Genomic DNA, 25,736 nt, shown 5'->3' on the forward strand with positions numbered 1-25,736 from the left:
ATATCACCACATCCACCCAAGCCCCTGCATTCAGCTCTTTTGAGTCTGCACCTAAAACTCTAAGATCGCTTGATAATTTCATGTTTTTTTAAGAGACTATCAAAACATTTTCCCTATAAAATAATTTCTAAATCTAGAATTGATTTTCTAAACTACTTGTGATCTAAAACAAATCAACTAAGGCCAGTGAGATGGATCAGTGCTTAAAGGCACCTGCTACCCAACCTGATAACCTGAGTTCAACCGCCAGAACCTGCATGATGGAAGGATAAACTGACTGCTGTGAGCTGTCCTCTGACCCCCACCTACAATGGTACACACACACACATACACAAACACACACACACACACACCACAACCAAATAATAAACTCAATGCCAAAGAGAATCTAGGGTATACTAAAAGCCTCGTTCTCCACCCCACCACAGAAGTGGCATCAAAGATCATTCTAGAAAATTTTTTCAGAGTATATAAGCACATGCACAGATAATGCAATGCTCTCTCATACAAACAAATGGAATGTTCCAATTTCAGTGTTGACTTTTAAACATTCTTTTTTTAATTGAAGCATACAAAAGAGTCATTGCTGTCAAGTTTGTTGTTCATAGTTTTGTATATCATATGTGCTGTTCAGTGAGCACCTCTAATGCAGAAACCTTTTGCTCCACAGAGAACCTATCACTATTAGAAGTTAATCCTAATTCCCCATCTCCCCCGTAGTCATCACCAGTGGCCACTAATCTACTGTCTGATGGACTTAGCTCTTCTAAGCATTTCCTATACATGTCATTATTATAACACATCTCCTTTCAAAACTGAAATGTTTTTCTCGATTTGGGCATGATATAACTTGCAATATTTTATTTTATGGTTCAAAAATATTTCACTGTATAAACACATATTCATCTGATGATGAACAATTGGGTTATTTCCACTGGGGAGTTGTAACTAAGGCTACTATGAATATTCATGTAGTTTATGCATGGACATATTTCCATCCCTCTTGGAGTAGATACAGGGGAGCTGCATAGCCTTGCATAGTAAGGGACAGGTTGGTGGGAAATGGGGATAAATCAGTGTGGGTGCAAAGGGCAGGTTGGTAATGTTTTAATAGTATCTTCACCTTCATAAGACTAAAGCCTTCCCTGCAGAAAACAGACTGAGTGGGAGGCAGTTGAGTGAAGGGAGGCTGAAGACTGGTCCCTTAGTTATTTGAGACCTAGAAATGAAATAGGTTTGAATTTGGGTGGTGATGACAGAAATGAAGGGACTCCAGACAAATCCATATGGGAGAAGTAAGGCAGCAGAGTCCAGGGAACAACTAGCAAGTTAGTAGGCTAACTCTGTGTCAAGGCAACAAGAGAATGCCTTTGGTGGCATAGGCAGGGATCCCATCAGGACCTGCTACGGGGCAATCAAGGGCTGTAGTCCGGTAGTACCAAGTAGGTGTGCACTTAAGCGAGGTCATGGAGAAGATGTCAAGCAAAGTGGAGAGGTTCAAAGCCTGCCTGCAAGTTCCGGGCCAGGTGGCTGTAGATAAACCTGACATCTGTTTCCTCACACCTGGCAATCACGGATTGAATTAGCTCATATTTTCAAAGCACGAAGGGCACGAGAAACTCTTACGAGCTGGGATTAGTTTTCATTCCTTTGCGTTACCCAATAGCAAAAGGAAGAGCCAAAGGCTGAAGACCTTCTTTTCTCAAACTGGAACTCACACCAAAGTACACAGAAGTTGGAAGCCCCGCCCCCTGTCCCACCCCCCGGGGCCCTCGTAACTACAGTCCCGACAGCCCTCGCGCGCCACGCCCACGGCTCTTGCGCACGCGCAGCTCGAGATGCGACTCGGCCTTACTCTACGCGGAGCTTTGACAGAGACTCCCTGAGGGGTGGCGGGGCGGACCCTTGGCGTCGCGCGCATGCCTGGCAGGGCCGGGCGGCTCTTCTCGGGAGGTTGTGGCTCGGAGGCCTCAGCTGGGCCTAAGATGGACCTCCCGGCCATGCTCGCCGCCCCGGTCGCGCGGGGAGACCAACATGGCGGTGGGCCAAGCCGACTTCGCCGCGGCGCGGGGCCGTCCTTCGGTGCGGGCCCCGGGCGCCGCCGCCTGCTGCTACTGAGGGGCCCGGAAGATGGCGGGCCCGGGCCGCGTCAGGAGGAGGCCCCGGGGTCGGGGCCGAGCCCGCAGCCCTCCGAGGACGGCGGCGACTCCTTCGTGGTACTGCTGGAAGTGCCGCGCGCGACTGACGCCCACGGACAGGGGGAAGCCGAGGCGGGTCCCGGCGCGAGTCCCCCGGAGCAGGTCCCGGCCGCCGCCCCCGGCGCGGCTCTGGCGGGCACCGTCACCATCCACAACCAGGACCTCCTGGTGCGCTTCGACCGCGGCGTCTTCACGCTGGCCGCCGCGCCCGCGCCGGTCGCCCCGAGCCTGCACCCCGCGACCACCCCGGGCCCAGAACCCTCGAGCGCTTCCGTGGTCCGCCGCGGAGCGGTAGCCGCCGGCGCTGGCTCTCCAGCCTACCGCTGCCCGGAGCCGCAGTGCGCGCTGATTTTCGCCAAGAAGCACCAGTTGAAGGTGCACCTGCTGACGCACGGCAGCCTCCAGGGCCGCCGGCCCTTCAAGTGCCCGCTGGATGGCTGCGGCTGGGCCTTCACCACCTCCTACAAGCTGAAGCGACACCTGCAGTCGCACGACAAGCTGCGGCCCTTTGGCTGCCCGGTGGGGGGCTGCGGCAAGAAGTTCACCACGGTGTACAACCTCAAGGCGCACATGAAGGGCCACGAACAGGAGAGCCTGTTCAAGTGCGAGGTGTGCGCCGAGCGCTTCCCCACACACGCCAAGCTCAGCTCCCACCAGCGCAGCCACTTCGAGCCCGAACGCCCCTACAAGTGTGATTTCCCCGGTGAGCGCGAGCCGCGGACCTGCGGGGGCGGGCGGAACCAGCCGGTGTCGGGACCAGGGACCAAGCTCTGTGTCGCTGTCTGGGCAGGGTTTACCTGGGGATGCCCAAATCTAAGTGGGGAGCGTGCAAAGAAACACTCCCGTGTTTGTGTTCACGTTCCTTCCAGGTAGTTAGATGTGAAGCCTTGGGTTCCTACAGCGAAGTGGCAAGCATAGTCACAGCTGTCCCTGGCAGAGGCCACAAATCCTTTGTTAAGATGCATCCTCTATGACTGCTTCTCAGAGTTGATTGAGTTGGAACTTTTTCTCAATCTACTCAAGTTTATTAGAATATGCTAGTAGATCCAAGACTCATAAGGCCAAGTATGTCTCCTTAAATTACTGAGAGGATGGCAGTACAGGTTAGTGTTTCTCTGGACCCTCTCCAGCGTCTTTGAAAGAAAGGCCCACGAATTAGCAGGCACAGAGCCCCCAGGGATACCTTGTCCGTCCCAGTATTATACAGAGTGATGCTCCTTCACCAGGGTGAACCTCTGCAGCCACCATCAGGTGTGTGGCACAAATGTTTTTTGTGTCTTCTATGCTTTATTTTTGTCAGACATCTTGGTTTCTGGGACATGTATACACACTGTTCTAGTAATAATGCATTATAGAGTATGCTCATATGTAGGGTTTGCAACAAAGTCTGATATTGTATTCTTACGTACCCACAGACTATCTGATACAGTATTATTGAAAATCTGTGTGCTGTACTGTGTGAAGGACAGGGATTCACATAAAAGCATGAGGTGCCACTGAGGGTTTTGTGTTGGCTGATCAGTTGGGTTTCCCTAGAAGCTGGGAGCGGGGCTGGGAAGCACCATTAAGTGTCCAGTCAAGGAAGGATTCTTTTAACAACATGAGCCAGGAAGTGGTGGTGGGAGTGGTGGGGAGGCTTCAGGTAAAAGATCACAGATGCAGGATAAAAGAGCATGGCGATTGATTGGGGGTGATGAGGGCTGTTGCTAAGGCAGAGAATGCTAATGTTCAGATTAGCCTAATCAGTTGCATCCTATGTAGCAAAGGGAACAGATTGAAGCTAAGTATGGAAGAGGACTTTTGAATGGGGCAGAGATTCACTGGGCTGCTACTTTTATTCAGGGTTGTGCAGTGCTTCACAGCCATAGTGATAGCATTTTAGGGTTCTGAGGAAAAGCTTCAACAAAGATAGCTCCTAAACATCTTTCAGCTTTTTATTTTCCACCCTGTTTAAACACCGAATATTTCTGTCAAAGAAGTATTGATGTAGGAATTGCTGAGGTGTAGGTTGCTTGGGTTAATAGGGTGGGGTTGGGTAGGTCTATGCGGATGGAGGTGAATATGACAAGAACCTGAGGAAATGGATGAAAGAAAAAGAGAAAACAGATGATAAGATGTGGGGCTGCCCATTGCAGAGGCTGGAGGAAATTGAAAAGTGTGGAGGATGCAGTATCCCCCAGTGGGATAGAAAATCTTAGCTAGTGGGATGGTTGCAGCCCTGCAGAGCTGTCCAAGACCAGCTCTTGATCATTAGTGCTTTTTGTCCTGCTGATTTCTTGGGTTTCACTCAGACAGCATTGCCAATTGAGTTTGTGGAAGACACATAGTTTATGCAGATTGGCTACAGAACTGCCTGGCCAAGGCTGTGTTTGGAGGACACTTAATCACTTGTGCCATCTCCACATAACTCTGCAGCAAGTGGCCTGTTTGTGCTACCCCTACTGTAGCTTCTAGAAAGCTAAATATTGGTGGGCAGGGCTTTGCAGAGATGGTTTCCGAGTCATGTCTTTGTCTGCTCATTGTGAATGTGCCCCAGGCTGTGGACAGTGTAAGCTGCCCTGTGTGCTTTTGTCATCCTATGAGCTGAGTTGTGTTTTCTTTATTCAGGCTGTGAGAAGACATTCATCACAGTGAGTGCCCTGTTTTCCCATAACCGAGCCCACTTCAGGGAACAAGAGCTCTTTTCCTGCTCCTTTCCTGGATGCAATAAACAGTATGACAAAGCCTGTCGACTGAAAATTCACCTGCGAAGTCATACAGGTATGAGCTAGAGGGTGCACCAGGGACCCGTGCTTTGCGCTGGCTATTGGGCTCATAGTTACACTGTGTCACTTTTTTCTTTTATAAGGTGAAAGGCCATTTATTTGTGACTCAGACAGTTGTGGCTGGACCTTCACTAGTATGTCCAAACTTCTAAGGCACAAAAGGTAAACCTTACATTTTGTTATTTAGGTTCTGAAAGCACATGAAGTATGTGTCATAGAACACTTTGAGTGAATCTCTTACAGATTTCAGACTATTTTAAATGGAGCTCAGTGTCAATGTTGTAGAAAATCAGAAAACTGTAAGGAAAGCACTAAGAATCTTACTTGATAGCAGTTGTTTCCTGTTAGGTTTAGATTGGTTTACTTAGCATACTGTCATACAATTACATTTTTTTTCCTCTTAGATGTTTTAGATATACTTTTTTTCATGTTCTTAGAAACTTTCGGTAGTGATATTGACATCTGGGGTCTGTGTACCCGTGATGTTCAATATGTTGTTTCATTCCATCTTGGTCACAGCTCCAAGATTAGTATTATTCAGACTTAGGGAATGGGTGGCCCATGTTCCTTTGCATAACTGGAATCTGAGGTGCTCAGAGCAAAAACATTACTTAGAAAAAGACGGACTTTCTAAGTTGACTTAAGAGGATTCTTTCCTACTGTTGCCAGGCACACTCTTTCTCCCCCCCCCCCCCCCCCCATCTCTGTGTCTGTCAGTCTCTCTGTCTTCTGGCCATCTGTGGCTTGGAAAGCACATAGACCATAGATACTTCTAAACAATTTAGATTGCTGCATTCACTCCTTTGGGACTCAACTAGTCCTAGATTGTTGTAGCATTAATTGTTCTGTGTCTGGCTATGGGCCACCTTAATTATCAAAGTTGAGTTTCTGATTATGGGGCAGCCAAACAAACTCTGTGTGCACATTCTGAAATGCACTGATAGTTCTGAATGGAGAGAGCATGCTGTTTCTGAGTCTAAAATCTCATTCCTGTGAATTTGTGAGTAGTAATTGTTCCTTCATTTTTGTTTCAGGAAACATGACGATGACCGGAGGTTCACCTGCCCTGTGGAAGGCTGTGGCAAGTCATTCACTAGAGCAGAACATCTGAAGGGCCACAGTATCACCCACCTGGGAACAAAGCCATTCGAGTGCCCTGTGGAAGGTAGCATTTAAAATGTCGATTTAGCTGTACACAAAGTGCCACACCAACACTCATGTTGAGCTGTAAATTTGAGTTGCAGAAGCACTAAGATAATTGCCAGTCACAGCATTGATGGAGCCCACTCTGACAGAAATCAGCAGGGTATGCCTAGGAGGGATCACCGAGGCTAAAGAAATGTTAGACTGAGAGAAATTATTGAGACAGAAAACACAGGAGAGATTCAGGGGACTGCCAGCTTACTCTGGCCAGTTTCAAGTTTATTTCAGAGCCTGCTTATATACAAAAGCAGAACAAAACACAGCACAGTCAGTCAGTATCTAACCATAAAACCATTCCTGTCCTCGAGTGAGCAGCCTCCTATCTGACTTGTACTTGCTGCTCAGAAGCAGCCTTATATGATGTTCCTGAGGTTTAGCATCAGCAGTGTTCTTTCTACTAGATAGAGTGTTCTTTTCTCATAGGCAAAATGCTCTTTGCCATAGGCTAAATCAAAAGTCTCTCACAGCCCTCAAGGTTATTGGAAAAAGCAGAACAGGCAAGCTTGAACTCAAATGACTTCTTTAAGTCAGAATTGACTCCAGATGGAAACTGAGTCACACGTGGGCTCCCACACAGCACTGTATTTATTTGGTTGGTTGAAAGTGCATGCACACCGTCTTAGGAGTGTGTTGGAAGAGGTACAGGTTTGCCTTCTGCCCTGACACTCAGTCTGAGGCTCTAGTTCCACTACCTGTTTAACTTGGTGATTATGAGGAATGGGTGAAGTGAGGAGAAGAATGCTTCTTTATATAAAGTCTGGCACATAGCTTGGGCTCACTAAATGACAAGCAACTAGTCTTATTGCACCTGGATGAAATAAAGTCTGTCTGATTTCTTTTTTTTTCAAGCTAGGGTTTCTTTGTGTAACAGTTCTAGCTGTCCTGGAACTAGCTCTTGCAGAACAGGTTGGCCTCAAACTCACAGACATCTACCTGCCTCTGCCTCCTGAATGCTGGGATTAAAGGCATGCGCCACCACCGCCTGGCCTGATTTTTTTTTTTTTATAAGAGTATTGCTGAGGCTTTGTCTTAGTTAGGGTTTCTATTGCTGTGATAAAAAACCATCACCAAAAGTAACTTGGAGTATGTTTCAGCTTATACTTCTATGTTACAGTTCATCATCAAAGAAAATCAGGGCAGGAACTCAAAGAAGGGACCTGGCGGCCGAAGCTAAAGTAGATGCCATGGGGTAGTTCTGGTTATTGGCTTGCTTCCATGGCTTGCTCAGCCGGTTTTCTTATAGCACCAAGGACCACAGGCCAAGGAATATTACCACCCACAGTGAGTTTGACCCTGCCATGTCAATCATAAATCAAAAAAACCTCATAGATATAGCCACAGACCAATCATGCGGAGACATTCTTCTCAATTAAAGTTCCGTTTTCAGAAAGACTCTAACTTGTATAAAACTAGCTAGCACAGGCTTTTTTTCTTTAAAATGCTAAAGTATAATTTATTTGCCAAAAATTTGTATGACCCGTTCATACAAATCAGATGGGCCCTAAATTGATGGCCTCAGTTAAATCTGTGGATTTTAGTTATCTTAGCTGGAGAAGGCTATTAATAAAGACCACTTAAAGCCAGCACCAGTTCTTACAGCATACTGAACATAATACAAATGGCATGATCAAGTTCTCCTTATCAGCATACTAACTGTAAGTGTGGACAGATAAATAGGAACATATAAGCTGCTTTGAGATGTCTATACTTCATCCATACTGCTCTTGAGGGAGTGTGAATGTCCTGGTCAGCTTAAGGAGGAAGAGCTAACCAGACATTAAAGGATGGCTGTTGGAAACAGAATTCACAGCCGTTCGCTTGGAGACAAAGCCTAGTCTGGTCTGTGGAGAGGCACTACAGTCACCCTGGGCTGGGGGCTAGCAGCTCAAAAGAAGAGAATCCCATCAACAGCAAAGACAGAAGTCAGAGCATGCTGTAATGATTGGGACCTGGATGAGGGAGGGACAGTAGTTGAGATCAGTGTCTCAACTGAAATTGGGAGGGGAGAGGGTTTGGTCATATGGTACATAAAATGATAAACTATACCATCAGCTTGACTTAAGGTACTCAGCAGACTCTGTGTCTACTGCTGGCTTAGAATAGGCTGGACTACAAGTGAGGCAGGTGGCATACAGGTCCTTGCATAAACCTTGCAAATGAATGGAATTCTCAAGCAATTGAAAGTGTAAATTCGCCAGGTGGTGGTGCATGCCTTAAATCTCAGCACTCGGAAGGCAGAGGCAGGTGGATCTCTGAGTTCGAGACCAGCCTGGTTTATAAGAGCTAGTTCCAGGACAAGCTCCAAAGCTGCAGAAAAACCCTGTCTTAAAAAAAGAAAGAAAGAAAGAAGGAAGGAAGGAAGGAAGGAAGGAAGGAAGGAAGGAAGAAAGAAAGAAAGAAAGAAAGAAAGAAAGAAAGAAAGAAAGAAAGAAAGAAAAGTAAGTGTGAATTCTGGATTCTAGTCCTGAGTCTGCCATTTGTCTGGCTCAGAGAGGTCCTGGGATTAGCAGCTTAAGCTCTGTGCCTCTTTTCCTATCCATAAATTAAATAAAACCTTATAAGGTTCTTGCAGAGATTCAACTAATTAAAACTTTTAAAGCTTGTAAAAGCATTGATACTGGTCAGTTCTGATGATTGTAGTGATTGCTATTAGGTGGAGTTTTGTTTCCTATATTTTAAGCCTGGGAGGAGAGCCACATACAGTGGTAGAACAGTGGAAAGGCTGTCCTGCTGGGAGCTCCAGGCAGGGTGCTAAGCCAGAAGGATGTCTGTAGAGGGCCAGCTCAGAATGCTGAGGCCCACTAGTGTCATTTGGTGTTGGTGGGCAAGTTTTAGTAGGGTAACTCAGGCAGGGTTGCTGATCAATGGGCAGGGGACTGCTTATTTTTACAGCTTTTCTGGAGGTGATTGGTGGGAGAAGAAAGGGCAGAAGTTCACTATTAAAGAGAGAGCATTTGTTTTTGAAGTTCTCAAGGAGCTTTGAGGCATTAAGATAACCAGCCTCAGCAGAGAGAAGAGTAGCAGAGTTGTGCAGACTCCAGAACCCCTTCTTACTGGACTAAGTGAAGCTAGGGCCTGTGTTGAGAGTGGCATCGGGCCCATCCTCAAGGTGGTGGGCAGTGCCAGTGCCCAGAACCTCCCAGTGGGCTCTTTAAGGAAAAATCGAGCCATAAGAGGAAGGACCCTGGCTATCTCTGTGCAGTTTGGGACTTAACTTCATTCTCACATGAAACTTCAAACATGTTTCTAAACAAGCTCTAAGTCTGTTCCTTATCTTGACCCCATGCATCTCATTTTACAGACAAGGAAAAGCTGCTCTGCAAAGGGCCAGAAATTTGTCCATAGGGCTGGAGAGATGGCTCAGAGGTTAAGGGCATTGCCTGCTCTTCCAAAGGTCCTGAGTTCAATTCCCAGCAACCACATGGTGGCTCACAACCGTCTGTAATGAGGTCTGGTGCCCTCTTCTGGCCTGCAGGCATACACACAGACAGAATATTGTATACATGATAAATAAATAAAATATTTAAAAAAAAAAAAAAAGAAATTTGTCCATAGCCATGGAGCAAATGAGGGTTGCGTGCAGACAGCCTTAGCTGGGCAGCTCCCTGAACTTTTACACCTTTCTAGTCCAGGCCTCATCCCATCACTCACCAGGGGCAGAGTCACCCACTTTGCCCAGGCACCTGTGTCTCAGTCTTTTCAGAAGCTGTTTCTACAGCAGTCATTATTTCAGCACTGATCTTGTTCTTGTTCTTATTCTAACTTAATACCTACATGCTCAGCCAACTCACAAGCCTCAACTCTGCCTCCCCTTTCTGGGTCTATGAAGGGCAGAGCACCAACATGACAGGCAGAAAGAGATGAAGGTAAGGTAATCAATCGTAAATGTGTATGCCTTCCAGCATTTGAATCCAGATCTGCTGTGTAAGTGAGTTGAGCCCCACTTGTACCTGTGACCTAGAGACATTTGATCAGTTTCTGAGCTGCACAGAGATGAAATAGGTTGGGTTGCCTTTTGGTCACGTGTTGAGATAGTTCCAATCCCTAGAACTGTAGCATTACTTTTTTTTTTTTTTTTTGTAATTGCTTAATAGAGGTCATTATACATTTTTGCAACTAAACTTTGGAGGAGTTGTTTTGACTTAACTCTGAGCAGTGGATGGAAGTGGAGTGAGTTTGATCTGGTCACATGTCTTATACTGACTAGTTCATGGTCTGCTTATTCCTTTATAATTTTTCCTTTATCCCGTGGCTCCTCCTAGGGTATTTGGTATATGTCATTTGTCACAGGCCAGTGCTTGGGAACATAGTGTCATGCTTTATATTAGTTGGGGTTCTCTAGAACAGAATTGCTGAAGTGGCTCCCTCTCTCTCTTTCTCTTTTTCTCTCTCTATACATAGATAGACAGATAGATTGATTGATTGATTGATTGATTTTAAAAGGGGGTTTATTAGAGTGGCTTACAGGCTATAGTTCAGCTAGTTCCAACAGTGACTGTCTCCTGAAGTAAAGTTCAAGAATCGTTCAGTCCACAAGGCTGGATGTCTCAGCTAGTCATCAGTATACATTAGAATCCCAAAGAAGTCTCTAATGCCAGTGAAGGAATGCCTTGGCGTCAGAATAGACAAACTTGCCAGGGATGGTGAGGGTAAGCAGGCAAAAGACAAAAACTTTCATATTCTATGTCCTTTTATATAGGCTGCCACCAGAAAATGTGGCCCAGATTTATGGTGGGTCTTCTGACCTCAGATCAAGAAAAATCCCTCACAAGTGTTTAGTTAGTTCCACATGTAGTGAAGCTGACAACCAAGGTTAGCTATCACAAATTCACTCCTTGTCAACTTGGTACACAATCATATCTCCTTAAGTCATTAAGAGGTTTCATTTCCAAATAAAATCAAGAACCAGGCAATAATTACTCCTAAAACTGCTAACACATTATATATCTTAGCTGGTAATGTCCCTTAAGGGACATTCTTTAGTATCTTGTAACTTACATATGATAACCACTAACACCTCAATTGTGTTATATAACATGATAAAGAAATCTAGGAAAGAAAACGAAATATCTTTACAATACATTCTTAACAAAATGTGACAGAAACACATGTCAATTATCATCCTCAGTTTTGCAACTGATCACGTGGCAGTAGTTACTGCTACCTTCTTCTGCTACCCATTCTGTATTTCCGTCACCCCAACAAGTACCTCATCAGGTCTTGTTTTTGTTGTTGTTTTAATGTTTTATTTTTTTATCCTTAAGTGACCCAAACCTTTATTCTTGAAAGATCTGAGCCCTTTGTCATCCTGCATGGATTGAGTTGTAATTCCCCATTGGCTTATACCAATTTCTGTCTTAGTTAAGGGTTTACTATTGCTGTGATGAAACACCATAACCAAAAGCAGCTTGAGGGTAAAAGGGTTTATTTGGTTTACATATACTGAGTCACAGCCTATTAGAGGAAGCCAAGGAAAGAACTCAAGTTGTGCAGAAACCTGGAGGTCGGAGCTGATGAAGAGGCCACAGAGGAGTGCTGCTTATTGGCTTGCTACTCATGGCTTGTTCATCCTGCTTTCATATAGCGTCTAGGACTACCAACCCAGAGTAATACCACCCACAATGGTCTGGGCCCTCCCATATCAATCACTAATTTAAAAAAAAATGCTTGACAGGCTTACCTATAGCCTGATTTTATGGAGGTATTTTATCATGTGGTTCCCTCTTCTCAGATTATTCTTGCTTGTATCAGGTTGACATAAAACTAGTTGACACATGATTCTTAATTGCAATTGTGGGTGTGGGAGGTACATGTGGAACAGTGGGTCACAGTGCATATGTGGAGGTCAGAAGATAACTTTGTAGAGTTGGTTTCTTCCTTTCATCTTCATGTGAGTTCTGGAAATCAAACTCAAGTCATCAGACTTGGCTGCAAACACCTCCCCTTTGAGCTGTCTTACCAGTCCATATCATTTTAATGTAGTTAGGAAGTATCCTTGATCATCCTCAGATGTAACTCTTGTTTTCCTCTCTGTTCCAGGGTGCTGTGCCAGGTTCTCAGCTCGAAGCAGTCTGTACATTCATTCTAAGAAACACCTGCAGGATGTGGGTGCTCCGAAAAGCCGCTGCCCAGTGTCCACCTGCAACCGACTCTTCACCTCTAAGCACAGCATGAAGGCACACATGGTGCGGCAGCACAGCCGGCGCCAAGGTTTGTGACTGTGGCCCCTGAGAGTTGCAAAAATGTACACGCCTGAGCATGAGAGAAAAGGGATGATGCCTCTCCCTCTCACCACTCAGTCATGTATAAACCATGAATTTGGAGCTGTGGATTACCACACAGCCATGGAACTTTTGCACTCTCTCCTCTCCTGCTACTTGCATCTTACCACAGCCCCTTTGTATTTGGTTTGCCCTTGCCTGTGAAGTCCTTCCTATCAGCCTGTCTGCAACTGGACGCTTTTCCCTGTAACTGCATCCTCTCAGTCTGTCTCACCATGTCCACTGTTCCTGAGCACTGAGACCTGTCTCTTCCTCCTGGTCTTAGGAGATAGCGGATCCTACACAGAGAACTGTGTTCTAAAGGTGGGCAGGAAACCCTCCAAGCCCAGAGCAAAGTTGTGTCTTAGGAATGGGCTGAGGTATGAGAGACCTCATGATAGTGGTCAAGGGCATGTGGCGGGGAGGATGCTGAGCATGCAGGACCTGACCTTCAGCATCTGTGGTACAGCACTTAGAAACTTGCCCCTCTAGGTCTTATCTACAATTGTATGCAGGACATCAAGAATGTAGGTGAGGCAACAATGTCTGTATCTCTCTAATGCATTCACAGAGACAGTTCTCTTTGGGATGAGGTAGGTTCTGCTGTTGGTATGGTAATTGGTGGAGGTCATACATGTTTCTAACCAGTTCCCCCTCACTGTGATCTGAAAAGCAGACAATACCATTTAGCCTATTCCCAGTTGGTGTCACCTTTCCTCCCAGAGGGTCTCAACCTTCTCTCCAGCTCTGAACTGGTGCTGTATGACCCCACAGGCCTCAGCATGACATTACTTCTTAAACTGTATCTCCCTTTCCCTAAGCTAGCTAATTCAGGTTACTCTCACAAGTTTTCCCTAAACTCTGGATGGGTGAGAAGCCCTGTTAGCAGACCCATTTTTATTGTATACATCAACTGACTCATCTAGCATTCCTCTTGCCCATTGTCAGTAGAAGACCAGGAACTCAGAGCAGTGTGATGACCACCAGCTTGTGTTTCAGTTCACTTCACAACTGTCCTGCTGCTGCAGAAATACTTGCCAAGGTCACAGCAAGAGGGAGTGCTTAAGCCAGCTCTTTACTGGGATCTATTTGCTACCCAAAGGCACAGTCCTAACCATTAGCACTAGAGTGATTTTTCTCTAGTATGTCCATTTATGGTTGACATTTATGGAATTAATAAAATGTTAGGTTAATTTTTGAATAAGTGGGCATCTTCCATCAAAATCACTCTCTACAAAGAAGATAATCATCAAGATATATGTTTGTTGACTTGTTTTTAATTTTGAGAAAGAAATGGGTCATCTATTTCACTTTCTAGAAGAAATCACTCCCATTTCCTCTCAGAATGTTGTATTAGTATGAAGATACTGGTAAAGAAACTTTCTGATACAAAAACTAAAGAGAGATTCTGACTTTGGTTTCTGTTCTTATGTCTAGACTAGACGTCTTTTGTAGGCTTGAGTTAAAAATGCATGGTGGTACTCGCCTTTAATCCCAGCACTCAGGAGGCAGAAGCAGGCAAATCTCAAAAAACAACAACAACAAAAGTGCATTATGCACTCTGAGCGCGGCCTTCATGCTTAGAAAGTATGCGTTTGTGGTTAACTTATAGTTGATGTGGAAGAAACAGCTGAGATCCCCTTCCTCTGCTTCAGGCACTGGGGCAGTTCAGAGGCTGCAATGAGGCGGACTAGAGGTCCCCTTTTCTGAGTTCCATGCATCTGCCTAAACCTGGGTTTTCAACCCAGCCCAGACAGCCGGTTTTACTCCTTGATTAACCCCAGAGGACTCAGACCATCTTGTGGATGACAGTAGATGTGAAGCAGGGCACGGAGTTTTACAGAGATGACTGAAGCTAATTTCAGAAATAACTCCAGAGCCAGACTTGGATCAGAGCTGACTTATAGAGGCTTCATGCTGTGGGGTGGATTGAAACCTTGGTTAGCTATTGCAGCATAGAAGGAAGGGCAGGCTTTGGAACATAAACACAGATTGAGGACATGAAGTATGAGATGAAGTACCTGTTGTCAAGCCAGCCCTTCCTTTGGTGTCTGCTATTCACTGTATGCCAGCATTAGGTCTTGCTTTACCCAGGTGGCAAGGTCTAGCAAAAGGATAGTCAGTGTTGCTTCAAGGGATGCCTGCTAGTATCTCAAGCAGGAAGAAGATTTCTCAGTCTGGCAAATAGTAACTGGAATATCCATTGCTTTCACAGATCTTGTACCTCAGCTGGAAGCTCCAAGTTCTCTCACACCCAGCAGTGAACTGAGTAGCCCAAGCCAAAGCGAGCTCACCAACATAGATCTAGCAGCACTTTTCTCTGACACACCTGCTAACAGTGGCAGTTCGACAGCTGGGTCAGATGAAGCCCTGAACTCTGGGATCCTCACCATTGATGTCTCTTCTGTGAGCTCCTCTCTGGGAGGGAATCTCCCTTCTAATAATAACTCCTTAGGGTCCATGGACCCCCTGGTTCTGGTGACCCACAGTGATATGCCTCCAAGTTTAGACAGTCCTCTTGTTCTTGGGACATCAGCCACAGTTCTCCAGCCAGGCAGTTTCAGTACAGATGATTCTCAGGCCATGAGCACAGGAGCAGTAGGCTGTCTGGTGGCTCTGCCTGTGAGGAACTTGGATCAAGACCCACCAGCTTTGACTCCCAGCAATAACTTGACAGTCCCTGACACTGCACCAACCTCTTCAGGCACTGCCCAAGAAACTACCAGAGTCCCAGATCTGCTGGTTCCAATAAAGGTGGAACAAGACTTGCCTCCTGTCCCAGATGTGGTCCAGGGGCCAGAAGAAAGCCATGAGCCATCCCAGTCTATGCTGTCCAGCTCTGCAGAGAGGCCAGGGGCTCAAAAGGACTCAGAGCTCAGTGCTGGCACCCACAGCCTCTACTTGGTATGAAGCACTATATTCCATCACCACCACTAGCTCACTCCCCTAATGCACCTTGGATCATGTTTGGGATGAATCCTGTCTATGCAGACGGTTCTTTCTGGTGTGCAGAAGGACAGATGGAGCCTGGGCAGTAGTCTGGAAGCCTGACTTTGACCTTGATTCTGAAATTGACATTCTTACAGCTTTGTGCATATCACTTAACCTATCTGAGCCTTAAATCCTCAATTATTTCTAAAATAAGGGGTTTGGGCTACATTGTTTCTATGGTTCTTTTGAGTTCTGTGATTTTATAGTTTTCTTGAGAAAACTTGAGGCATTTCCTACTATTGAAATGTTCACATTCATGCTTTTCACACAGTGACGAGTCCTAGAAGAGCAATGTTGGCATCAGTCATCTTAACAGTTCAGTGAGAACTTAAAAGCTACATCAGGATATTTTTATTACAATTAAACAGTAGTTCCTGAACCTTCATTCTTGAAGGATTATAACAATACTCCGATTTTGATGCTGAACAGTTATTGTATTCTATATTTATATCAATTATACCTTTAATATAATCTAATTTAAAATAACTTAAAGATTCCTAGAAAGAGCCTGACTTTCCTCAGTCTATGATGGAAATGATCATACAGGTTTCTTTGTAATGCTGGTTGAATTTTGTTTTGACATTTGTCATGTTAAGATTCATGCATCTTACTACAAGCATGAGGGTACCTAGTAACCAACCTACTGGAGCCGAATTGGATTTCTCTCAGTGTGAGAGGAGCACAGCCTGTCTCTCTGCTGGTGTCTGGCTTGCTGGTGGCAGAGCTACACTTGCCAACATCTGCTTAGGCTACCATAGCTAAGAACAGCAGGTGACTTGACAGGGACTGGAGATAACCACAGGTCACAGTGCATGGGAAGCCTGTCCCTGGCACTCCGTGTCTTCCTGTATCTCAGAGCCAGCGATGGGTGGAGGTGGAGGAACCAGCAGAGCTTGGGCTTGCCCTTGTTTGTTCTCTTGCTAGCTGTGTGGCAGTAGGCTTCCTTGCTTCTCTGAGTGGGAATGATGTTATGAATGGGTTTCTATATACCATGAGCTGTGGAGGGCTGGTTTCCTTTGTTCCTTGTAGGTTTAAGAATGAAACTTTTTCTTATTAAGTGTTTACAACTTTTAAATATCTTATTTGAATACTGTTTCTCTGCCACTTCAATAAGTTTGCTGAATTCAGTGACACTTTCTATATTGGCATATGCCAGTGTGGCACTTGCTGCCAACACTGCCCAGGGCTGCCGTGACATAACCCTGGCGTCAGAAGACTCTTGTTTTAGGGAGCAGAGCAGTGTACAGCGCTTAGCAGCCTCTCTCTAAAATATTTTAGTGCATTTAGACTTTGGAGGAATGACCTTCACTTTTCCAGGTGATGAAGCTGTGTGCATTTTCCTGTGCTAACAAACAAACGTGTGGTTTCCCGCGTGCCTTTGCTGGTGACTGATTCCTGGAGCTCTGATACATTCCCAAGGCAGACTTAGGACGGTTCTCTAGTCCCCTTGCTACCCTCCCTCTGCTGTTTAGATCAAGCAACTGACACACTTTTCTTTGGTCCCAGGAAAGTGGGGGCTCAGCAAGAACTGATTACCGAGCCATTCAACTAGTCAAGAAAAAAAAGCAGAAAGGAACTGGGAGCGATGAAGGTGAGGCTGAGTGTGCTGCAGTGCTGGTGGGCAAGGGACTAAGGTTTCTTGTGTCACAGTCACAGGCAGAGGAAGCACACAGAACAGTTGTTTCTGTGTTCTTTGTCTTCTATGTTCAAATGCCCTTTTATCAATTTCTTAGCTTTATATAAACTTAGAAACAGGTAATAACCAAATCCCCAGCGTGTCTGAACATGCTTGACAGGTCTAAAGAGGCTCTGGGAAAGTGAAGGGTTCAAACATTGTCAGTTCTGGAAGGCTACTGAATAAATGAGTCACGCTAGCCAGGTGTCAGGAAAGCAGGAAAGTAGCTAGATGCTAAGTGGGGCCTGGTCCTGTGGTAGAAACCATGGGATAGAACAACCATTGTCTCTCTTAGGGTAGCTGTGTGACGGCAGCCTGTGCACAGAAGTCTCTGGTTGAATCAGCCTGAACCTTTAAGAGCAGCAGCTCACCTGAATGAGAAACGAAACAAAACAGTATCACATGAGTATCACATAAGTCTGTGGTCTTGAGTGCTGCCCCTTCTGCACATGGGTTGAAGGTACAGTGCTGAACAGAGACTGGTGAATCCTGTTTAATGTCAGCAGAGCTCTTTGGTGTTCTCAGGCATCATTATCTTTACATTTGCTTAAACTTACTTGGATGCAATTTTATGTCTTTCTGTTCTTATGCCATAGCTCTGATTTAAAATAATAGTTTTCTTCAGACAGCTGTTTCCCAGTGTTCCTGTCAGTGTCACTTGTGACTTAGAAAGAACAGTTCTGTGGCGCAAGAATCCAAAACTTATAGTGTAAAACTTGCAGGGAAAATAAAAGGGGACATGGAGGTCTGTAGAAAAAAAAAATTATCACATGCAAGCCAAATTCATTAAGAAAGTCAGATGACTTTATTGAACCCAGTCATAATTGTGGAATTGGAGGAAAGGGAGTGCTTTAGACTTGAGGTGCAAAATTTATTGCTCTCACTACGCTGGGGCAGTATCTTCAGAGATTAATTACTTGGTTATCAACTGCAGTATGACATTTTAAAAATCAAAGATACTTTTAAAGTCCTTAATATTGGTATTTGGCAAACGTTGCGGGTTTCAGTTGTCTAAAATGCCATACCCACTGCTGACACCTGTTACCATTAGAATCCACAGAGGAGTCCAAGGCTATACTTGGCAGCTACTCTTCTGGTTTAGAGCCATAACATCTTTCTCTCTCTCCTACTCTCCCGTGTTTGGGGGAGTGCTGTGTGGATTGGTCTGTCCTTCCTGCTCAGGTGGCTTTTGCAGCTTGCCTCACTGGTGTAATTGAGCACTTCCTCTCGTTATGTGTTTCCCTAAATTAGCTATTACATCTTGGGGCTTGATCTGATTGATTCCTTTAGGGAGAGGAGAGTTAGTAAAACTGAAGTGGTGCTGGGCTCTTTGTGGAGTCACCTGAACTGTTTCATAGCACCTAGCACCAATAGACCCCTGGGGTCTGCAGAGAAGGTGATAATAGTTCTGCCTTTCTCTTATTAGCTAGGGCATTTGTCTAAAGAGTGGCTTCTTGTTCTTCACCTTGAGGTATAGTTGATAGGAGAAAGTTGAGGTGCTTAAGTCTGTGTCAGGTCTTTGTGAGTAGTTTCTGGCCATGTTCTGTGACAATCACAGCATTTCATATATTTTAATTTTAAATTTTTTATAGACTTTGAAGGGAAATAGAACTGTGGCATCTGCAAGGTGTCTAGCTTTTGTGGGTGAAAAGAAGCAAAATGTCCCTGCCAGGGTGAAGGATTATCTCTGCCACCTACCTATCTTTCTCAGAAAGCACTCTTGAAATCCTGTGACCAGCCAGGAGGGAGTCCATGTAGATTCCCACCTTTAAATAGTCCTGAAGCCACCTGTGCCTCTCCTAATATGTACTGTAAGTTTACACTTACAGACCCTTTCTGCCTCAGGTGACCGTGCACAATAGTAGTGTCACCAATAATGGAGGAGGGTCTTCTGTCTATGTGTTACTTTCATTGGTTAAATAAAGAAACTGCCTTGGCCTTTTGATAGGCCAGCCCTTAGGTGGGTGGAGTAGACAGAACAGAAGGTTGGGAGGAAGAAGGCAGTGTGGCAGATGCATGGCTCTCCAACCAGATATGGACGTAGGTTAGAATCTTCCCGGTAAGCCACGACATTGTGGTAAACACAGATTAATAGAAATGGGTTAATGAAGATGTGAGAGTTAGCCAGTAAGAGGCTAGAACTAATGGGCCAGGCAGTGTTTAAATGAATACAGTTTCTGTGTTGTTATTTCCAGGGCTAAGCTAGCCGTGCGGGAGCCGGGCACCTCATCACTACACACCATCACATCCACAGCTGTAACATGTCACCCAGCCACTCCTTGCATCCTCTCTGTAGCCCTGGTGAATCTGTTACTGACAACATTTGCTGTCACAATCATGGGACGTTCACTCTCAGCTGGTGTTTCCCAGGTCCTGTCTCTGCCTGGGCCAAAGCAGACTCCCACCTGAGCTCTGTTGTCAGGTCTTCCTGGTCTCCAGGCATGTCAGGGCCTCGGCCCTTCTTACCTGTCATGATGCTTTTGAAGAATACAGTTCCTTGGCCTGCAGACTCTCCATGTGCATTTCCTGAAGCCTTCTTTTGATTAGACTGAGGTTCAGGTCTTTTAGAGCTGGAGGTGATGTGCCTTTGTGCATTGTGCTGGGTATAAGTGTATTGACATGACATAGATATTTTGCAGTTATGTGCCCCCAACTGTACTCTTAGCTTCGGTCATTCTCTGGAGCTCACAGCCCACTGAAAGCCCTTGTGCTCAGTCAGTGTTATGCAGTGAAATGACAGGATCAGACCAAGAACAGTGTCTATGTGAGGAGGACAGTGAACTTTTTCCAGCACTGATGACCTGAAGCATGCTATCTACAGCGCTTATTGAGACTCAATTATGTAAGGCCCAGCCCCTACAGAGATAGGGTTGGCAGTTTGTGACCCAGGACTATAGTATACATCACACTGTTGTCATTGGCTCTCTGAAATGGCTTAAGTACCCCAGGGAAACATAGCATTCTTTTTTGTTTGTTTGTTTGTTTTTAATTGGGGGGGGGTGAGGCTAGTTCTTACTTGTATGTATGTTCATGTATCACGCCTGTGCCTGGTACCCTTATAGATCAAAAGATGGCATTATATTCCCCTGGAACTAGAGTTGCAGGTGATTATGAGCTAGTAAATGGGTACTGGGAATCAAAACTTGGTCCTCTGAAAGAGCGGCCTATGCTTTTAACTACAGAGCTATCTTTCTATCCAGGAAGCAAAAACATGCTTACAGGCAGGACATTCTAGGGCCCCTAGGTCATCTTCCAGGAGTTTAGCAAGGCTAATTGTTTACTATGTGCAGAAGATATCCTGTTTCACATGTTTTCCACAGATAACACTAGACAGTGAGTCTTGGCTGTGACAGCATGACCCTGATGTTGTGCAGGTGATTTGTTATTAGGGTTCTTCTACAGATACATGCTCTCCCTCCCCACTCACTGATGCACTCTATCACTCTCGGCATAGACTCAGGTAATAGTATGGCTAGCATTGGTTTTGTGGCTCTTGAGTGTCTGGCTCTGCCCATTGGGAGTTCCTGAAAGTATATTCTTGTGCCTTTCCAATGTAACCTATCCTGAATTTCATATCGTGTACTTGTCCCAGCCTGCAGTCAACCAGTTCTCCAGAGAGCCCTGGTTCATTTACTGGAAACTGGTATTTACAACCAGATTGTGGGTCCAAGACTGTGCAGGCTGCTAGTGAACTATATGCCCTAAGTTCTCAGTGACCATGCTAGGAAATATTTGTAAATATCATTTTTATTGATCTCTATGCAGAATGTTATGATTTTTTGAAGGTATGTACACAGTATTTCACATTCTTTGTTACTGTATTGGTATTTATAGTGAAACATTCCTCTATGTGAGATCAGCTCAGACTAAGTGGCTTCTCATCAGATAGGGCTGTGCTGCTATTTTGGCAACAAGTTTGAGGGGAAAATTTAGGTTTCTGGGGTATCTGCATTTTGACATTGTGATGAGAGATTATGAATTGTATTTAAGTCTGAGCACAGAAGCCCAGTATGACTACACCGTATGTGGCTTTAACAAACAGAAAGACATCATTACTGTAAATGTTAGCCCCACACTGCGTGTGCATTCTCAGAAGATATATGGTCTAAAATCCAAGGCTACTCTGAGTGTGCTGCTGCTGCTGAGAGTAATACAAGAGCACTGCTGGCACCTTCAGCTCAGACATTTAGCTGCTCCTAACAGAATCGCCAGTGTAAGAAATCTCAATGTAAAAATACCTTTGGAGAAGGAAGGTCATTACTAGAGATTGAATTTAGGTCCTTGCACATAGTAAGCAGTGAGCAGTGGCTTAAGAGCAGGGAAAGAAAAGGAGGCACGGTGTGACCAAAACCCGAAGGCCTCTGTGTCACTCTGAAAGTATAAACAAGTCTTAAGTGCATTGCCAGGAGATAAAGATTGAATACATCTAAGCAAAGCACAACCTTAGGGAAATGTATGGGAAGGCAAGCAGTGACTCAGAACAAACCCCAAAGCAGAGGTAACGTTACCATGGAGAGGTTGTTGTCCATGTGTTACATGACAGCAGAGTTAAAGAACGTTTATTCTGAAAGCTTAGATCTCAAGTGCAAAATGAAATATGGTAGAAACCTAGGGAGAGAATGAGTAAAGGCCTAGCAGTATTGAAAATGACTCTTGTAGCTTGTGTGCAGACAGCAGAACAGTGAGGCTCTGAAGGATAGTTATTCATGCAGCTAATGAAGTTGATTTACTAGATAGACTGTATATAGTCTGTACCCAATGTTTGAAGACATAGTACATGAAATAAGGGATGAAGAAAATTACAACTAACATCTTCATAGGGAAAAATCTTGGCAGGGCTTTGTTTTCTAACCATTTGTATAAATTACAAAGTAAAATTATTTGGAAGCCAAAATAAAGCCTGCTAAGCCTTTGGGTAGTAGAATAAAAAATGCCTAATAACAACAGAAAGTGATAGCCATGGAGTTATCTAGTTTGACCCTTGCACAGTAGCAACACTTGTTTGGATCTCTTGTGGAGATTAAATGAGACTGTAGCCGTAGGACAATTGGAGTATAAGCTACTGATGACTCTTCCAGGGATGTGGCTGGAAGATAGGTACAAATGTGTGCACAGGCAACCTCTTAAGAAAAGGAAGTACAAGGTGGAAAACAAGCGTGTAACAACCAGTGCTGTGTAACCATCTGTTCAGGTTGGAACTTTTGACTTGGGTGGAACAAAGCATGTTCTTAAATGCACACAGCTATCCAGGCCATTGGTTTCCATTTCTGCTGACTTTGAATCAAGGAAAAACAACAAAAGAAAAGTTGCACTTTCAGTGGAAACAGAAATAAACATATCACACACACTGTGATAGTACATTATAGTACTTGCAACAGCACAGCATTCTAAAAGACAAATGTGAACACTATAATGTGGAAAAGATACATGCATCAGTGTATTGGCTACATACCGTACTCTACCTAGGATAGGAACAGCAAAGGCTGTCAACCACACAGACTGGCCATAGGTGCTTCCTTAAAAATAATAGGTAAAGTGTTCTAAACAGCATCCAGAACATCTTGTATTTACTATATTCTGACTAAACAGGGATTGGAAACTCTGAGTCGATCATAATCAGAGCCCTACTGTTTTCTCAACAGGTATGTTTGTGCATGACTAGAGGAGGGAACATCAGCAATCCCACACTTTTCACTCCCTTATTTCCTTGAGATGAGCCTCTCACAACCTGGAGCTATCCCTCTTGTCTTCTTGCTAGGCCCAGCAATTCTGTTTCTGTGCCTTCCCCTCCTGTCACTTCTAGGGTTACAGGCATGTTCAGCCATGCCCAGCTTGTTGATGTTGGCTCTGGGGATGCAAACTTGGACCTGAGTGCTGTATAGCAAGCACTCCTAGCCACTGAGCCATCTCTCCAGCCCTCAACAGATCTTAAATTGAATTCCTTAAAAAATTAATAGGCATCACTGGTGAAAATAGAAATTTCATGATGATTTCTGCTGACTGGTGTCACACATCTGTCATAACCAGTACTCAAGTGGGGACAGGTTCAAAGTTGTCCTCAGGCCAGGCAGTGGTGGCGCACGCCTTTAATCCCAGCACTCGGGAGGCAGAGGCAGGCGAATCTCTGGGAGTTTGAGGCCAGCCTGGTCTACAAGAGCTAGTAAAGCTACAGAGAAACCCTATCTCGAAAAACCAAAAAAAAAAGGTTGTCCTCAGCTACCTGGTGAGTTTGAGACTAGCAGCACCTACTCAGTGCTGTGCTTCAAGGGCACAGGTGTGCCCAGGTCATTTGGGAGTCACTCCTATTCTTACTCTTTTGTTTTTGTTTTTCAAGACAGGGTTTCTCTAACTTTGGAACCTGTTCTAGAACTAGCTCTGTAGCCCAGACTGGCCTCAAATTCACAGAGATTCACCTGCCTCTGACTCCCAAGTGCTGGGATTAAAGGCGCACACCACCACTGCCTAGCTTTTATTCCTATTCTTGCCATAGGTGTTTATGTTCTTCTGAAGGGTTTTGCCTTGAAAATAAACCAAAAATAGGACTAAGGTAGATTTTTTGGAGGAGATTGATAATTTATAGACGACTTCATTGTTGAAAAGCCCAAGAGATTCAGCTAAAAATTAGCAAAAGGAGATAATTTTATGTCCAGTTAAAGAATGTCTGCCATCTGGAGTTCTCTAAAGGGCAGCAGTTAGCAGTGAAGAAATGTGGTTGCAGGGTCACAGCAGCCCTGCAGGAGGAAATTTCACAAGCAGGCAGGTATTCTCCTACATGGAGAAGACAAGAGAAGTTAGCTGAAAGGCAGAGATGGGTTGTTCCCTGGTGGTGTAATTTCTTCCCTCCAGTACACCAGGGAAAGGTGAACAGTGGATACCCAATCCATTGAGTGGAATGGAAGTACCTGATGAGAAAAGGCTGGGTAAATCAAATGATGAAATTAGTGAAGATAGAACCAGGAAGGGATGAGAAGAACTTCACTTCTCAGAAGGGGAGACAGGGGCATCAGAAAAGATAAAACCTGGAGATGAGAAGGTGCCACAGGGATGGAAACAGTGGCAGACAATCTAGGGAGGGCCTGAAACTGCAGTGTGGTTGGCCTGTCCAAAGAGAAGTCAGGCTGACCTCACTAGAGACTAGCAAGGCAGAGCTAAAGTGGAGGCACTAAGGTGACCCAGCTGTACCCCTTATAAGCCATAATCACATCTCTGGTCTTCACTGCAAGAATCAGTAGAAAAGGGACATGATGTCTTAAAAGGCCATTCCACCTGCTCTTTTGACAATAAACAGATGTCATGCATGGAAGGAAACAAGAATGTCTAGGGATTTCTGTGGCCATCCAGCTGAAGCCAACGTGTCTAGGGGTCAGTGGTGGCCAAACAGTGAGAGGGAGTTGGGGCCTGTCTAGAAGTAGGGGCCCCTAAAACTGGGTGTGAGGAAAAGGAGTGTTACAGGCCTGACACTTATCCCACAGGGTGGTGACACTCTCACTTGGAAGTCCAAGGAGGCTTGAGGACAGAATGAGGTAAGAAAGCAAGGGGATGTCTAGAGACTACACTAAATGCTCACGTCTGTCACATGTCTACCACAATAGCCCAGCAGAAGAAGAATGATGGCGTATCATGGGTAGAGTCACAAACCGGAGCTCCGGACACAGAAACAGGGCCTGGTGCATCCTTGCATGTGGCAGAGGTGACCCTGTGTACTTCTAACAATCGAATGCTACCCTTTGTGGATTTCAGAGGGTTTGGGGCTTTTGAAAACGCTGTAACAACAGCCAGCACTTTACTGCACTCTGCTCTACCTGCTGTAACAGAAGGACCCATTTGGTCCCACAGTCACCTTGGCAGGCGAGACAAGTCTTCACATGTTACACATGTGCTGGCAGGAGACCCCAGGCACCAGAGGCATGGTAAACACATCTTGTCAGCACATTTGACCAGAGCCACATCTGATGAGAACTCAAGGTGGCAGGCAGATGAGCACTACCATGAACAAGTGTTTGCAGAAGACTGCCAGCGTGGCTGCATAGGCATCCAAGGAGGCCCTCCTGAAGATGACCTGGGTGATGATTACATGTGCAGCTGCACCTTACTCTCTGGCTTATGAAGATACCGGGAGTCCGTGTAAAGGACCCATCTGCAAGCTGCTATTCTGCCAAAATTTTTGATAAGAGAATATTTACAACTCAGATGTATGACAACAAAACCGTACACTTTGTGAATGTTTTAGTGAGTCAGTCTATAAGAACGATGGGTGTATGGATAGACATCTGTGTATATACTTACATAGAAACAGAAGTTAGGTAAGACATGCCCATTCATGGATAGTCTCACCCAACACTGGGTGTGAAGATTGTGAATCTTTTACTGTGGTCATTTCTACTTTCTGTATTTGAGAATACATAAATTTTGTAATTTTAAAAACTGAAATTAAAACTGTCACATTAAAATAGCAAGCAGTAGAGTAGGCATTTCTTCTGAGTGGCTTGTGAAGCTTTCCCAAGCTCTCTGGTGTCATTAGTACACAGAGATGTGTGATTCCCTTTCCAGAGAAGCAGGAGAAAGAAGCCAGGGTAGGCATGTGCTTTCCACTCAATTGCTTTGGTAGCCATGGAGTGACCTACTCGTCCCAGCAAAGCCTAGT

General features: G+C 45.0%; 1 protein-coding gene across 6 annotated transcripts in view; it reads left to right on the forward strand.

Moving 5' to 3' along the window:
• Positions 1-1,815: 1,815 nt before the first annotated feature.
• Positions 1,816-25,736, forward strand: part of Zxdc (ZXD family zinc finger C) — a 33,349-nt gene continuing 9,428 nt past the window's right edge. For 3 of the 6 annotated variants that reach the window (XM_050160263.1, XM_050160264.1, XM_050160265.1), the window contains exons 1-7: positions 1,816-2,901; positions 4,806-4,958; positions 5,047-5,125; positions 5,998-6,128; positions 12,206-12,376; positions 14,642-15,330; positions 16,924-17,008. In XM_050160263.1, coding sequence (XP_050016220.1) covers positions 1,920-2,901; positions 4,806-4,958; positions 5,047-5,125; positions 5,998-6,128; positions 12,206-12,376; positions 14,642-15,330; positions 16,924-17,008 — 2,290 coding nt within the window. In that variant the 5' untranslated portion in view covers positions 1,816-1,919. Of the gene's footprint in view, positions 2,902-4,805; positions 4,959-5,046; positions 5,126-5,997; positions 6,129-12,205; positions 12,377-14,641; positions 15,331-16,923; positions 17,009-24,564; positions 25,545-25,736 lie in introns of those variants that run through there. The other 3 variants (XM_050160262.1, XM_050160267.1, XM_050160266.1) reach the window with 3 other exon arrangements.

Source organism: Alexandromys fortis, unplaced genomic scaffold, assembly GCF_014885135.2.
Source record: "Alexandromys fortis isolate MF-2015 unplaced genomic scaffold, M_Fortis_MF-2015_v1.1 scaffold_111, whole genome shotgun sequence".
Taxonomy (NCBI): Eukaryota; Metazoa; Chordata; class Mammalia; order Rodentia; family Cricetidae; genus Alexandromys; species Alexandromys fortis.